Source organism: Lissotriton vulgaris, chromosome 4_1 (assembly GCF_964263255.1).
Source record: "Lissotriton vulgaris chromosome 4_1, aLisVul1.2, whole genome shotgun sequence".
In the NCBI taxonomy this organism is placed as follows: domain Eukaryota; kingdom Metazoa; phylum Chordata; class Amphibia; order Caudata; family Salamandridae; genus Lissotriton; species Lissotriton vulgaris.
The window spans coordinates 2055451059-2055465870 of NC_141691.1; the positions used below are offsets into that span (position 1 = coordinate 2055451059).

General features: G+C 39.5%; 1 protein-coding gene across 4 annotated transcripts in view; it reads left to right on the plus strand.

Annotated features, from left to right (window-relative positions):
- LOC147724956 (uncharacterized) overlaps positions 1–14812 on the plus strand; it is a 235710-nt gene that overhangs the window by 88271 nt on the left and 132627 nt on the right. For 3 of the 4 annotated variants that reach the window (XM_086966449.1, XM_086966448.1, XM_086966452.1), the window contains exons 5-6: positions 911–1000; positions 12435–12524. In XM_086966449.1, coding sequence (XP_086822575.1) covers positions 911–1000; positions 12435–12524 — 180 coding nt within the window. The remainder of the gene's footprint in view (positions 1–910; positions 1001–12434; positions 12525–14812) is intronic. The other variant, XM_086966450.1, reaches the window with a different exon arrangement.

A 14812-nucleotide genomic window follows, 5' to 3' on the forward strand; every position in this document is an offset into this window, starting at 1 on the left:
AGCAAGCCAGCTTGAGTCTTTAGCTAAGAGTAATTAATTATGACACATCCCTATGCACAGACTAACAAAAGCAGTAAAAGGAACAAGAGTACAAGAGTACAAGGAAATGCAGGGGACTGGAGCAATCAAACCATACACAAACCTGGAACATGAGAAATAAATTGTCCAAAGGAGATGTAACACACCCCATAATTTGCTTCACGGTGTAAACCTGTCCCATCCCGAATCCACTCCACTTTCTCCTTCTCCACTTCTCCTACCCATTTTCCTTCAGCCCCTTTGGTAGCAAATCGCGCTCAATTTCAAGTACAACCACATATATTGCCACAGCTACAATCCTCTTGGGTTCTGCGAATTTGGATTGCCCTTCCTCCTCTACAGAAAATTCAAGTTTAGCATTATTCAGGTTTGAAGCAGTTTGATATTCATATACCTCATCTTGTGTTTTTTCCTTTTACTTAACTATTTCTACGCTCCATCTCCCATCCCCCCTCTCAACCACAGCAATGACATTAGACACTGTATTGTGCACCCACAAAAAAGTAAATATGACTTACATACACCTTCAGCTTATCACATGTACCCAATAGTCATTTATTAGTGCTTGGGGCAAATCATCCCATGCACTCTTCCGTCATCACTGTTATAGTAGTGACTGTACTCACTCACTTCACAACTCCTCACTTGGATAAGTAATCTACTAACCCCAGCAAAAATAGCTCAGTCACTAGCAACTAATCAAAGGGCACCATAATACCCAATCCCAGGTTACACCAAGTTATCAATGGTACAACTATTGGAGAAGAAATTGCCTCATCGGTTATCATGGTCTTCCACTCCTTGTGTCTCTATGATCAATGTAAAGAAAGGATGAATTTACAGCATTTGTTTTCACCCCCTAAACATCTAGATATGGCACTGGTGGATCCGGATCCGTCTACAGCTTCTTCCACTGAAACCACAGAAATTCCCTCAGAAACTAGCGATTGGACAATGCCAGGTAACAAAGCTTGAACTTTGTTGTGAATTAAGGAAACCTAAGTTTTTATGAAAAATCCCTCAATATTTCAAATGCTCTTTGGAATTCTGCCCTGACCCTTCTACCTTTTGCTTGAAGAGCAGAGCTCTCTTAGTGGTCACAGATGAGCAGTTACCTGTGTTTATCTGTCTAAAAGTTGATTTATTTTTGGTGTTACTCCTCACTCTCAGCAAATTGTATTTTATTAGACACACTGGTCAACATTGCATCCATCATATACGCATATCAAAAATACTTAGGGTTTATGGGTTTTAAAATAAAATGCACAAACATTAAGGAAAGTTGTATTTCATCATAAAATGCTGCATAGAAAGCATATGAGTTTCTAATTCAAAGTCATTCATACTTAAATCTACAGAATGTTTACACCTGTAATGATACAGGTGCAGACATTTAAACTTTGATAGAATTTAATGATTTTATAATTAGATCATATAATTATAATCCTATAAATTGTACAAATGAAAGGCTTGCGTTCTGCTTATGCCATATTTATGATCTAATAAGAACTACAAAATGCCGAGAGCCAAACTTGATCTATTTCTCAAATTGGACAATAACAAAAATGTTGATAACAGAATTGAGAAAACTATTTTGTACCCATAATGTTCGGAGAAAGGTCCTTTGTCCATATCTGAAAATCCAAAAATACAGTTAATTCCAGACAATTTTCAGACAATTTACATTTATTCAAACAAAGTATTTTTCTAATATTCCATTAAAATTGTGCCTCTAACATCATTCACATATCAACTCCACTGACAGGAAATTTCTTATCCATCTTTATTTCTACTATGCTTGAGGAACAAAGGTATGTAGGCGCAGTTGATGAAGGGAGTGTAAAGTACTCCACAAACAAAGGAATGAAGAATAAATACTTTATTCCAAAATTACCCCACCCACAGGAACAACCTCCAGCTCTATGTGGCTTGTCACAGCAACTGTCAAGATACAGAGCTTACATTCCAAGCTGCAATGTAGAATGTAAACTTAACAGCCTGCGCAAGCCACTTACACTCAAGCCATAAACAAAACACATCTCCCCCCCCTTTTAATTTTATTTATTTATTTAAACAGTAACAATGTAAATGCAATAAAGAGAGTACAATAATAGTGATATATACATTAAAAAACAATAACATACCAAGTTGCAGCATGCAAATTCAAGAAGAAGGATTCAAGATGCATAATCTGACATCCATGAAGGTTTCCTCCTGATTCTTTTGACCATCACGTTCAAACTATTCCTTCCCTCCTTCACGAAACTGTTACCATTGTCATTATTAGGCTCACCGAGAGTGGTATCAATGAGTGTATTCTCTACTTCCTTATTCTCAATGAGAGATTCAGTGTCACTCCAAATGTCATTTTCAACACAAAAAGGGGTTTGACATGACTACTTTTGTCTCCTCTGAGGATAGCAACATGTTTGAGGTTCCACACCTTGCCATCAATTAGTTTAAATGCATTTTTCAAAATATTTGTCGCTTCAAAAGGTTCTAAAAATTTACTAACTCCTTTTTTTACTCTTTATGGTTGCTTGACCTTGACTAACATGACAACCTCATTTTTGGTGTTTACCTTAGAAACTCTCCTACGATCATACACAGACTTGAACAATTCATGAGTGTCCTAGATCTTGCTCCTCACACAATCCAAATTCATGTTGGTGCAAGAACTCACCACCATCCATACAGAATTCCTTTTTGTCCTAGCAAATCTTCTACTTATAATTTCAAAAGGGGTGCATCCAGTCATATCAGTAATAGTGGTGCGATATGTCCAAAGTGTTTTGTGAACAAGTAATTCCAAATCATCATCATTCACGCCGGCAGATTGGACTGCACCCTTGAGTACCCTGTTGAAGCGCTCAATCATGCCCTTGCCACTGGGATTATATAAGGATGTAGTAAGATGTTTCGAACCAAATCTATCAAAGTAATTCTTTGCTTTGAAAGATAAAAACTGAGCTTCTGCTGAAAGGCTTTTTGGTTTAACTTGCGTCATATTTTGGAACGGACCGCTACGGTGGAGTTCCACGCCTCCACGTAGCGCCTGCACACCTGCCCTCGCTCCTCTGCCCCTCCTACTCTCCACGTTGTTGGCTTGATGGCGGTCCCGCTCTGTGGCCTCAGCGGCACCGGCTTCTTTGGATTCTAGGGCTCTCGAAACAGGCAATGGGAGCTCGCCTCTCTGGTTCTCCTTCGGAGGATGCTGGCATAGTGGCATAGCGGCGAAATTCTTTGGAGACAAGCGGCGATAGTTGAAAGGCTGCTTTTGCTGGGCGATCTGCGGCAGGAACGGTGCTGCTCTCTTTGAGCGTTTGAAACTGGCGGTGAAGCTCTCGAACAGGGGGCGAGAGGCTGCTCTTACGGATTCCTCTTCGGACGGCGCTGGCAGCTGTCGGGGGCTCAGCAGCGGCGTTGCTCGCATTTTCCTCTCACAAGTGTTCTGCTGTGGCGGCTCGCTTCCGAGGCACAAGAGTAGCTGCTGGACCCTTTTCTCTGTGACTGCGTGCTTTTGATGAATCGCTTTCTGTTTGGCTGAGATGGCACTGCTCTTTTTTTAGAGACTTGCTGTGATGCTGGCTTGCTTTTCCTGCTGGGTTTTGTCCCTCTAAGGCATTATGTGCGAGCAGTAGTTTGTGTTTTCCTCCGCCTTACCTTCTGTGGACTTTGGCTGACGAGGACTACGTATCCCACAATCCCCCGACTTGACTACCTTTTACAGCGGGTCGTCCGCTACGGTGGAGTTCCACGCCTCCACGTAGCACCTGAGCACTCCTGCCTCCTTGCTCCTCCCCCAACTGTGAACGCGAGGTGGAGATGGTAATGGCGATGGCGATGGCGGTGGCGTCTTTCTGAGGGAGATGCCGGCCGGCCGGCGTTGTTTCTGGAATCGAGTGCTGCCCGGTTTTCATGTTGCTCTGCAGACAACTTTACCGAGGACGATTTGAAAGGGCACATTGAAGCGGAACAGGCGCGCATTTTTCACCGACATCAACACGGGTGAGCAGGGTCCGAGTGCCTGGTTTGGCGGCTGCCGCTGCAGGGGGCTAAAATCTCGGCTCTAACATCATTCCCTGTGTCATTACACCGGCGCACCGGTGCATGGATTTTGAGAGCGGGTCGGCCGGTATGCGCGGATGGATTTTGGTAGGCATTGGCATTGGCTCTATTGTTTAAGGCATTCGACAGCGTTTCCTACCCAGTAGTCACAATGTGCAGTGTCTGAATACTACATGCTGCATACAGGTCTACAGGTCTACATCTCCCAGGTCTACATCTCCCATATTGCCATATTGCCATATTGCCCTGCTTCCCTGGGGGGGAAAAAAAAACCTGCTCTACTGCTTTGTACCTATGCAGAGTGTTCATACTGTGTGACTTCCCCCATTTCGATAAACTTCTGAATTAACTGCAGCTGTTGATGGGCAAACTAACAAAAGTGCGTGCTAAGGCGAGAGCCCGACGGCTTAAAGCTACAGAAGAGACTGCATCTGAAAAGTCAACGGACCTGATGGAAAGCAGGGCAGAAATTTCTTTGGTGAGTTCCGAGGGGGAGAATGAGGCAATTATAGAGTCCCCTGATATTCCTGATACTTTGGGGGATGTTCGCCCATTTGAGACTCTGCAAACTGACTCTGATTCTGTGCCTGTAGTAGACTCTAGTACACAGCTGAAGGCATTGTCTACTAACAAACCTTTAAGACAATTTCCATTGTTCGAGCCTAGAAATAACTCGCCCGCGCCCACGCCGAGCAGCTCTGTTATCACCCAGCCCATCCTGGTTCAGTCTGTGCTCAAGATTTAAGTACAGCTCATGTTGCAACAGTAGTCACTAACTTGAACAATGGAGCTGATAGCCAGGTGGCTCAAGACGCAAGTCATGGAATGCAAATCGGGGAGGAACAAACGGGTTTGATGAGCCCTACTCTGTCTTTGAATACCGAGACTAACCAGACAACTGGCTCAAATACAATGCAATTGTCAGTCAAGGACATGCTTAACCTAATTTTGGCTGAGATTCGTGAAGTGAAACAGTCTCAACAGTCTCAAAAAGCAGAACTTGCTGGAACTTAAAATCGTTTGGACAAAATTGAGGATATTGTCACTTCTTTCCCACCTCGTCTTCAGGAGGCTGAGGCCAGAATTTCAAGCCTAGAGGATGAAATTCCCAAACTTCAAAAGGACGTCAAGGATGTTTATAAATCGTCTAGGACTTTGGAATCCAAGCTTGATGAGTTGGAAAATTACAATCGTAGGTCTAATCTGCGAATAGTAGGGGTCCCGGAGAAAATTGAGGGCTCGGATATGGTTCAGTGGGTCACCTCTTTTATATCACATGAAGTCATTCCGGAATTTAAAGGTGATTTGACAATCACCCGAGCTCATTGTGTGCCTGCTCAGCCATTTCCAAACTCTCCTTTTCCCCGCACTACATTGGTTAATTTTGCTGACTTTCGAGTTAAAGAGACAATTCTGACAAGAGCTATTAAACAGGGTCAGTTTGCAGCTAATGCAACTTCCAAATGCCGGATTTTTTCCGATATGTCCGCCGCTGCTGCGAAACGCAGAAAAGAGTTTGTGAAACTTTTGCATCTGTTTAAAGCTAGAGGGGCACAAGCCTCTATAGCACAACAGTCAAAATTAAAAGTGTTGATTAAAGGCAAATTTCATTTGCTAACAGATATAGAGGAAGCCAACGATTTGCTTAGCCAAATGTCACCCGGATAAATGATTAAGGCTAACTCTATGTTTCCTAGCATACTTTGTGCCTATATTTTTCTCAGGTTTTTTCTCTTTTCGTTTTTTTTTATAGATATGGTGGATTTGGTGGATCTGGTGGAGGGGTGAGGGAGCGGGAGGGCTGGGCAGGGAACGGGGTGTTATTCCAAGACACCTCTATGGTTGGGGGGGAGACCCGGTGGCAAGCGTGGGGGAGAGTGCTAGGAGGAGAGCCATGGGTGAGGGGGGGGGGCTAAAAAATGGAAAAATTGAAGTTGTTTTCAATGGATTTAAATGTGTTAAGATCTTGCATTTTTGGTATTCTGGTAGGCAATTGTGCATATATATGCGTAAATTAAGTTGTTTTGAGATTAAAATTTTTGTACTTCTTTGTGCAATTAATTCTGCTTCATGTTGCTTAGGATGGGGTTGAAACTGATATCCTTTAATGTGAATGGTCTGAATAACGCTAGAAAAATGCGTGCAATAGAGTCCTGGATTAGAACTGAAAATCCTACAGTGATCATGTTACAGGAGACTCACATAGCTGTCGCCAAAAAAGAGGATTTTAAAATGTTTAAATCCTGGGCTTCTTTTCGGGGGTTTTCGTGCGCCACGGATTCACAACGAGGCGTTGCTTTACTTATAAATAAAAATTTAGAGATTGAAATAGTCCAGACTGAAAATGATTCTTCAGGTCGTTGGTGTTGGGTTTCATGTAAAGTTAAAAATCATAACTCCTTGATTACCTTTGTTTGCTTTTATGCCCCTATAGAGGATAATCCCCAGATTTACGATGCTCTGTTTCAATCTCTTCTATTGGTTGGTGGAGATATCATTATAGGTGGCGATTTTAATATACTCATGAACCCTAATTTAGACTCCACATCATCTCTTAAGAGGCAGTCTAAGCCTAGATCTCTTAAGACTATTCTAAATTACATATCTTTATTTGGTCTATGTGACCCGTGGCGTGTGAGAAACCCTCTGAAAATGGAGTATACCTGCTGGTCAGGAAGGTATAAATCCTCATCTCGTATAGACTTCTTTTTAACATCTAGACAGCTTAAATTCAGTTCACAGAGATTTTACCACAATGGCTTTTCAGACCATGCTATGATAGTGATTAATTTTGACTATGCGGAGACTACTAAGGTTTCGAAAAGATGGATGTTTAATAAAATGTATCTACAGGATTTGAACTGGATATCAGTAGTAAAGGTGGAGATAGCAGAGTACAATAACCGAAATATAGGCACAGCCCCTCTTCATATTATTTGGGACTCGTTAAAGGCTTTTTTACGGGGGGTTTTCATTAGCAAAGATGCGGCTGAGTGGTGTGTTGTGAAAAAGAAAAGGAACTCCTTGCTTCGAAAAATTCAGGATTTAACATTAAGCTATCAACATCAACCAAATTATGCAGTTTTATTTCAATTGAGGGAAGCTAAACAAGCGCTTAGCGCTCATTATTATGAGCAAAGTGAATTGGTGTTTCAGAAACAATCACAAAAAGTGTACGAAGAGAGTAACTTTACAGGGAAATTTCTAGCCTGGCAAGTAAAAGAACAGGCGGCTTCAAATTTGATTCATTCCTTAAAAGACCCTCTCACTCATTCCGATATATTTGATCAGGCTGAAATAAATAATATCATGCTTAAACATTACGAGAGTATTTACTCTGTAAAACATATTTTCGATTCTCAAAAATTATCAGAGTTTTTAGACCGACATGAAATTCCAAGTCTACCCTTCGAAGATCAGAGGCATATGCAAAGGCCTTTTTCTAAAACAGAATTGGAAGAAGTTGTTAAAAACCTTCCACTAGGCAAGGCTTGTGGTCCCGACGGCTTCCCCTCAGAATTCTTTAAAGCTTTTTTTAACTCCTTCAGCGATTTATTTTTGTTATTGTTGAACTCAATGCTGGAAGGAGGGAATCCTTCCATGAAGGTACAGTCATTAGTTTCTTAAAAAAAGGGAAAGAATCCAAAGACCCGAACTCATATAGGCCAATTACTTTATTAAATTCCGATTATAAAATAACTACTAAGATGCTTTCACTCCGCCTTAATGATCATGCGGCGGACTTGATTCATCCAGATCAAAACGGTTTTATAATAGATAGACAATTATTTACTAACACACACTTTTTAGTTGAAGCATTAGATTATTTTGAAGCACGTGGGATGCAGGCCTTGGTATTACTTTTAGATGCAGAAAAAGCTTTTGATTTGGTGGTATGGGACACTCTTTTCTTTATTTTATCTAAGTTTGCCATCTCTCAACGCATCATCAATTTGATAAAGAATTTATATGTTGGTGCTAGAGCAAACATAATTATTAATAAATCATTAGCAGGCCTAATTTCAGTACAACGTGGCACTAGGCAAGGCTGCCCTTTATCACCTATTCTTTTTGCTTTCTTTATCGAACCATTAACTATTGCTATCAGGAATTGTTTTCAGATTAAATCTCCAGTTACCTCCATGGCCAAAATCAAACTCTACGCAGATGATATCATGTTACTTATTAAACCGGATTTGGAATCACAGACCCATATTTTTCAAATTTTTGAAGAGTTCGAATCTTTAGGAGGTTACCGGATTAATAAAAAAAAGACAGAAATATTGGTATGTGGGGGTGCAGATCCAGTTCTTCACAAAGATTTACAAGGTTGTATTAATTCAAAACCGAAAAGATATCTGGGAATTTGGTTCTCTTCCAATATCTTGGATTTATATACACTTAATTTCATACCATTAATAAAAAAAGTTCAATCTATGTTTGCTCGATGGGACCCTTTGCCTTTGACTATTCTTGGCCGCATCAATTTAATTAAAATGTCAATCCTTCCTCTTTTTAATTTTTTGTTCGCTTCAATTCCAGTCTATTTGCCAGGTACTTTTTTCTCCAAAATAGAATCTATGTTTTCCAAATTTATTTGGGCAAAAAAAACACCCAGACTAGATATACGGACATTAACTGCAGAAACTGATTATGGAGGTCTTTCCTTTCCAAATTTGAAAGATTATTACTTTGCTTATTTTGCACAGTATCTAGAGAGATTTAAAAACAGGAATGCAGCTACTAGTTGTTTTATAAATTTTTTCTTTGATCTGATATGTTCAGAAATTCAAATTCCATCCCCTTTGTTCGTTCTGAAATCTCCCAAATTTGTGCGGTATAAAATTCTAAATTGGTTTTTTAAACGACGTAATGCAATGATTAAGAGATATTCACTTCCACACTTTCATTTACTAACTCCTTTAATTTGAGTGTTTTCCTTTTTAAAGATCAAAATCGATCCCATTGTTATAGAAAATTGGGACCGGGCCGGGTTCAGAACATTAGCAGACTTTTTGGTCAGCGGGACTTGGCTCTCTGTTAACGAGATGTCAGGTCAAATTGTTGGCAATTTTTTGCTAATAGGCTCCTATTCTAATTTAATTTATCCTATGTTGGCACAATTAGATCCCGGTATCATTTCGAATTATACTTCTACTCTTGTTTTAGATCTGTTTGTTAATAATTCGGAGAAGAAACCCGGAGCATGGAAACGGTGTTTAATTCAAAGTCGGGAGGTAGAGTTGACTGCTAAAGCAATCCGTAAATGGTACACTCAGGAAAATTTAATTTTGTCACCGGAAATATGGAAAACTATTAATCAGTTTAATTTCTGTGTACTACGTGGTGCCAATTGGCGCCGGATGCTGTATTTTAGCAAGTGGCTATTATATCGTAAACCAATAATAATTGCTAAAATGTATAATAATGCATCTGCGTTCTGTTTCAGGTTATGTAATTGCGAACAAGCCAATTGGTCACACATTATAGTATTTTGTCCCAAAATTAAGCATTTCTGGGAAGAAATTATTGTTTTTTAAAAAACTTGTTGTATGTTATCAGTCCCATGCAATGCAACAATGTTATTATTTGGTTATGATCCTGATTGTACATTTTCAAGTCACCTGGCAAAATTGATATATATTATAATGGCTGTGGCTAGATCTTTATTATTGCAGAATTGGCTTTCAACCTATATCCCGACGCTACAGGAATGGCTGGAAAAAATGAAAAGGGTTAGGAAAAGCGAACTGTTATATGCTCAAAGAGTTGGGGGCATTAGAAAATTCAATCAAATCTGGGGATGTTATTTTGAGTAAATTGGTGTGACGTTTTGTTAAGTTGAAATCAAATGTAAATATTTATTTTGCTGCGATTGTCAGTATTCCTTGATCTATGCTGCATAAAACCTGAACACAACTTCAATAAAAAGAATTAAAAAAAAAAAAAAAAAAGAAAGATAAAAACTGTACACCATTGTCTGTGATGATTTGTGTGGGATTCCCTTCCTCTGTGAATATACTAATTCAAAAAACAATACATCATCCGTATCGACTTTGTCCACAACCTTGACAACGGACCATCTTGAAAACACATCAATGGCTGAAATAATATACATAGACCGATTACCAAGGGCCAAATGTCTACAGCAGTGGTTTCCCAAAGGAAACACTCATGTTGGGTCTCAGGGTCTTGAGAGACTTGTCTGCATTTGCCCAAACAACACAATTTGAAACAGTGTGTTCAAATAGTATGTCCAACTCAGGCCACAATGAACCATTTTTAACAGACTGCTTAGTCCTAAAGATGTAAAAATGACCCTCATGACACAGCATGATAATAGCATTTCTTAAATGAATGGGAGGAACAGCTATATCAACTCTCCACAAAATACCATTTACTGAAGAGAATTTGTTTTGGGCCTCCCAAAAACACCTTAAATATGAACTTAAATAACTCTTACTGGGCCATCCGTTTTTGATATAAGCAAGACTTTTATGTACAGACACATCTTTGGTGGCAGGTGGGGAAGTGATTGCATGTGGAGTAAAGAATGCAGAGGTGGGGGCAATATGGAGGGCATTATCACGGAGGACAGGGAAGCAACAGCAGTACGGGGAAGCAATGCAGGGGCGTGTGTGGTGGAGGCAGCAAAGAGCAGGTGTGGACGACAGCAAGCTGAGGCTGACAAACACCAGGGGAAGTGGAAGCGAACAGACTAGAGAGCTTAATGTTGAGTTAAAGTGCACAGGAGAGCGGCTTGAAGATTGTAGCTGTAGAAAATCAAAAACGTACATAAGGGTGGCGCAAAGGATAAAGTTGTGGTAATTTACATTTTAATAATATTACTAAAGGAAGTGAGGCTGAGAGAATTTAGAAAAACACTGAATAGCAAAAATGCATGCATTCTCATAGAATGCTTAAGAAAAGAGTACTTTATGTTTGTTAAATATTGGTAGTGTTAACAGTCAAAAATTAAATATGCAGGTAGAGGTATAGGAAAGACACTAGATTACATTATTTAAAACTGATAGTACATGGGAGAACAAGTGGAAGGGAGAGTCTGTAACTGCACGCTGAGAGAGGCTCAAAGGAAAAAGGTGTTCACTCTCAAGGAGTGATTTTGGAACAAGATAAAAATCTCTCGAAATGCAGACACTTGTGAGTTAGGATACAAGGAGCCAATCAGAGAGGTGGTAAACATGCCACACTTGGCGGACGTGACACAGACTACTCGGACGGGCGAAAACAATTCAAACCGGTAAGAAAATAAAAGTGACAAAACAAAAAGCCAGTGGAAACCAATTTACATGTCCCCAATAAGTCTTCAACAGCTCGACTGCTGCATTGTCTGGCAGGCTTCAACATAAAAATCAAACACAGTCCACATTCTGTGTGTCCTGAGGAACATCCCAGCAGTGAAGAGGAAGTCAGCTTGAGTCTTTAGCTAAGAGTAATTAATTATGACACATCCCTATACACAGACTAAAGAAAGCAGTAAAAAGAACAAGAGTACAAGGAAATGCAGGGGACTTGAGAAGTCAAACCATACACAAACCTCGAACATGAGAAATAAATTGTCCAAAGGAGATGTAACACACCCCATAATTTGCTTCACGGTGTAAACCTGTCCCATCCCGAATCCACTCCACTTTCTCCTTCTCCACTTCTCCTATCCATTTTCCTTCAGCCCATTTGGTACCAAATTGCGCTCAATTTCAAGTACAACCACATATATTGCCACAGCTACAATCCTCTTGGGTTCTGTGAATTTGCATTGCCCTTTATCCTCTACAGAAAATTCAAGTTTAGCATAATTCAGGTTTGAAGCAGTTTGATATTCATATACCTCATCTTGTGTTTTTTCCTTTTACTTAAATATCTCTACGCTCCATCTCCCATCCCCCCTCTCAACCACAGTAATGGCATTAGGCACTCTATATTGCACCCACAAAAAAGTAAATGTAACTTACATACACCTTCAGCCTATCAGATGAACCCAATTGTCATTTATTAGCGCTTGGGGCAAATCACCCCATGCAACTCCTCCGTCATCACTATTATATTAGTGACTGTACTCACTCACTTCACAACCCCTCACTTGGAGAAGTAATCTACTAACCCCAGCAAAAATAGCTTAGTCACTAGCAACTATTCAAAGGGCACCATAATACCCACTCCCAGGTTACACCAAGTTATCAATGGTACAACTACTGGAGAAGACATGGCCTCATGGGTTATCACGGTCTTCCACTCCTTGTGTCTCTATGAACAATGTAAAGAAAGGAGGAATTTACAGCATTTGTTTTCACCCCCTAAACATCTAGATACGGCACTGGTGGATCCGGATCCGTCTACAGCTTCTTCCACTGAAACCACAGAAATTCCCTCAGAAACTAGCGATTGGACAATGCCAGGTAACAAAGCTTGAACTTTGTTGTGAATTAAGGAAACCTAAGTTTTTATGAAAAATCCCTCAATATTTCAAATGCTCTTATGAGATCTGCCCTCACCCTTCTAATTTTTGATTGAAGAGCAGAGCTCTCTTAGTGGTCACAGATGAGCAGTTATCAGTGTTTATCTGTCTAAAAGTTGATTTATTTTTGCTGTTACTCCTCACTCTCAGCAAATTGTATTTTATTAGACACACTGGTCAACATTGCATCGATCATATACTTATATCAAAAATACTTAGGGTTTATGGGTTTTAAGATAAAATGCACAAACATTAAAGAAAGTTGTATTTTGTCATAAAATGCTGCACAGAAAGGATATGAGTTTCTAATTTAAAGTCATTCATACTTGAAACTACAGAATGTTTACACCTGTAACGATACAGGTGCAGACATTTAAACTTTGATAGAATTTAATGATTTTATAATTAGATCATATAATTATAATCCTATAAATTGTATAAATGAAAGGCTTGCTTTCTGCTTATGCCATACTTTATGATCTAATAAGAACTACAAAATACCGAGAGCCAAACTTGATCTACTTCTCAAATTGGACAATAACAAAAATGTTGAAAACAGAATTGAGAAAACTATTTTGTACACAGAATGTTCGGAGAAAGGTCCTTTGTCCATATCTGAAAAACCAAAAATACAGTTAATTCTTGCCAATTTTCAGACAATTTACATTTATTCAAACAAAGCATTTTTGTAACATTCCATTAAAATTGTGCCTCTAACATCATTCACATATCAAATCCACTGACAGGAAATTTAGTATCCGTCTTTATTTGTGCTCTGCTTGAGGAACAAAGGTATGTGGGCGCAGTTGATGAAGGGAGTGTAAAGTACTCCACACACAACGGAATGAAGAATAAATACTTTATTCCAAATCTACCCCACCCACAGTAACAACCTCCAGCTATATGTGGCTTGTCACAGCAACTGTCAAGATACAGAGCTTACATTCCAAGCTGCAATGTAGAATGTAAACTTAACAGCCTGCACAAGCCACTTACACTCAAGCCATAAACATAACACATCTCCCCCTTTTAATTGTATTTATTTCTTTAACAGTAACAATGTAAATGCAATAAAGATAGTACAATAATAGTAATATATACATTAAAAAAATAACATACCAAGTTGCAGCATGTAAATTTAAGAAGAAGGATTCAAGATGCATAATCTGACATCCATGAAGGTTTCCTCCTGATTCTTTTGACCATCACGTTCAAACAATTCCTTCCCTCCTCCACAGAACTGTTACCAATGTCATTATTAGGCTCACCGAGAGTGGTATCCATGAGTGTATGCTCTACTTCCTTATTCTCAATGAGAGATATAGTGTCACTACAAATGTCATTTTCAACACAAAAAGGTGTTTGACATGACTACTTTTGTCTCCTCTGAGGATAGCAATACGTTTGAGGTTCCACACCTTGCCATCAATTAGTTTAAATGCATTTTTCAAAACATTTGACACTTCAAAAGGTTCTAAAAATTTACTAACTCCTTTTTTTACTCTTCATGGTTGCTTGACCTTGACTAACATGACAACCTCATTTTTGGTGTTTACCTTAAAAACTCTCCTACGATCATACACAGACTCGAACAATTCATGAGTGTCCTAGATCTTGCGCCTCACACAATCCGAATTCATGTTGGTGCAAGAACCCACCACCATCCATGCAGGATTCCTTTTTGTCCTAGCAACTCTTCCCTTATAATTTCAAAAGGGGTGCATCCAGTCATATCAGTAATAGTGGTGCGATATGTCCAAACTGTTTTGTGAACAAGTAATTCCAAATCATCATCATTCACGCCGGCAGATTGGACTGCACCCTTGAGTACCCTGTTGAAGCGCTCAATCATGCCCTTGCCACTGGAATTATATAAGGATGTAGTAAGATGTTTCGAACCAAATCTATCAAAGTAATTCTTTGCTTTGAAAGATAAAAACTGTACACCATTGTCTGTGATGATTTGTGTGGGAATCCCTTCCTCTGTGAATATACTAATTTAAAAAACAATACATCATCCGTATCCACTTTGTCCACAACCTTGACAACGGACCATCTTGAAAACACATCAATGGTTGAAATAATATACATAGACCCATTACCAAGGGCCATAATGTCTATAGCAGTGGCTTCCCAAAGGAAACAATCATGTTGGGTATCAGGGTCTTGAGAGACTTGTCTGCATTTGCCCAAACAACACAATTCGTAACAGTGCATTCAAATAGTATA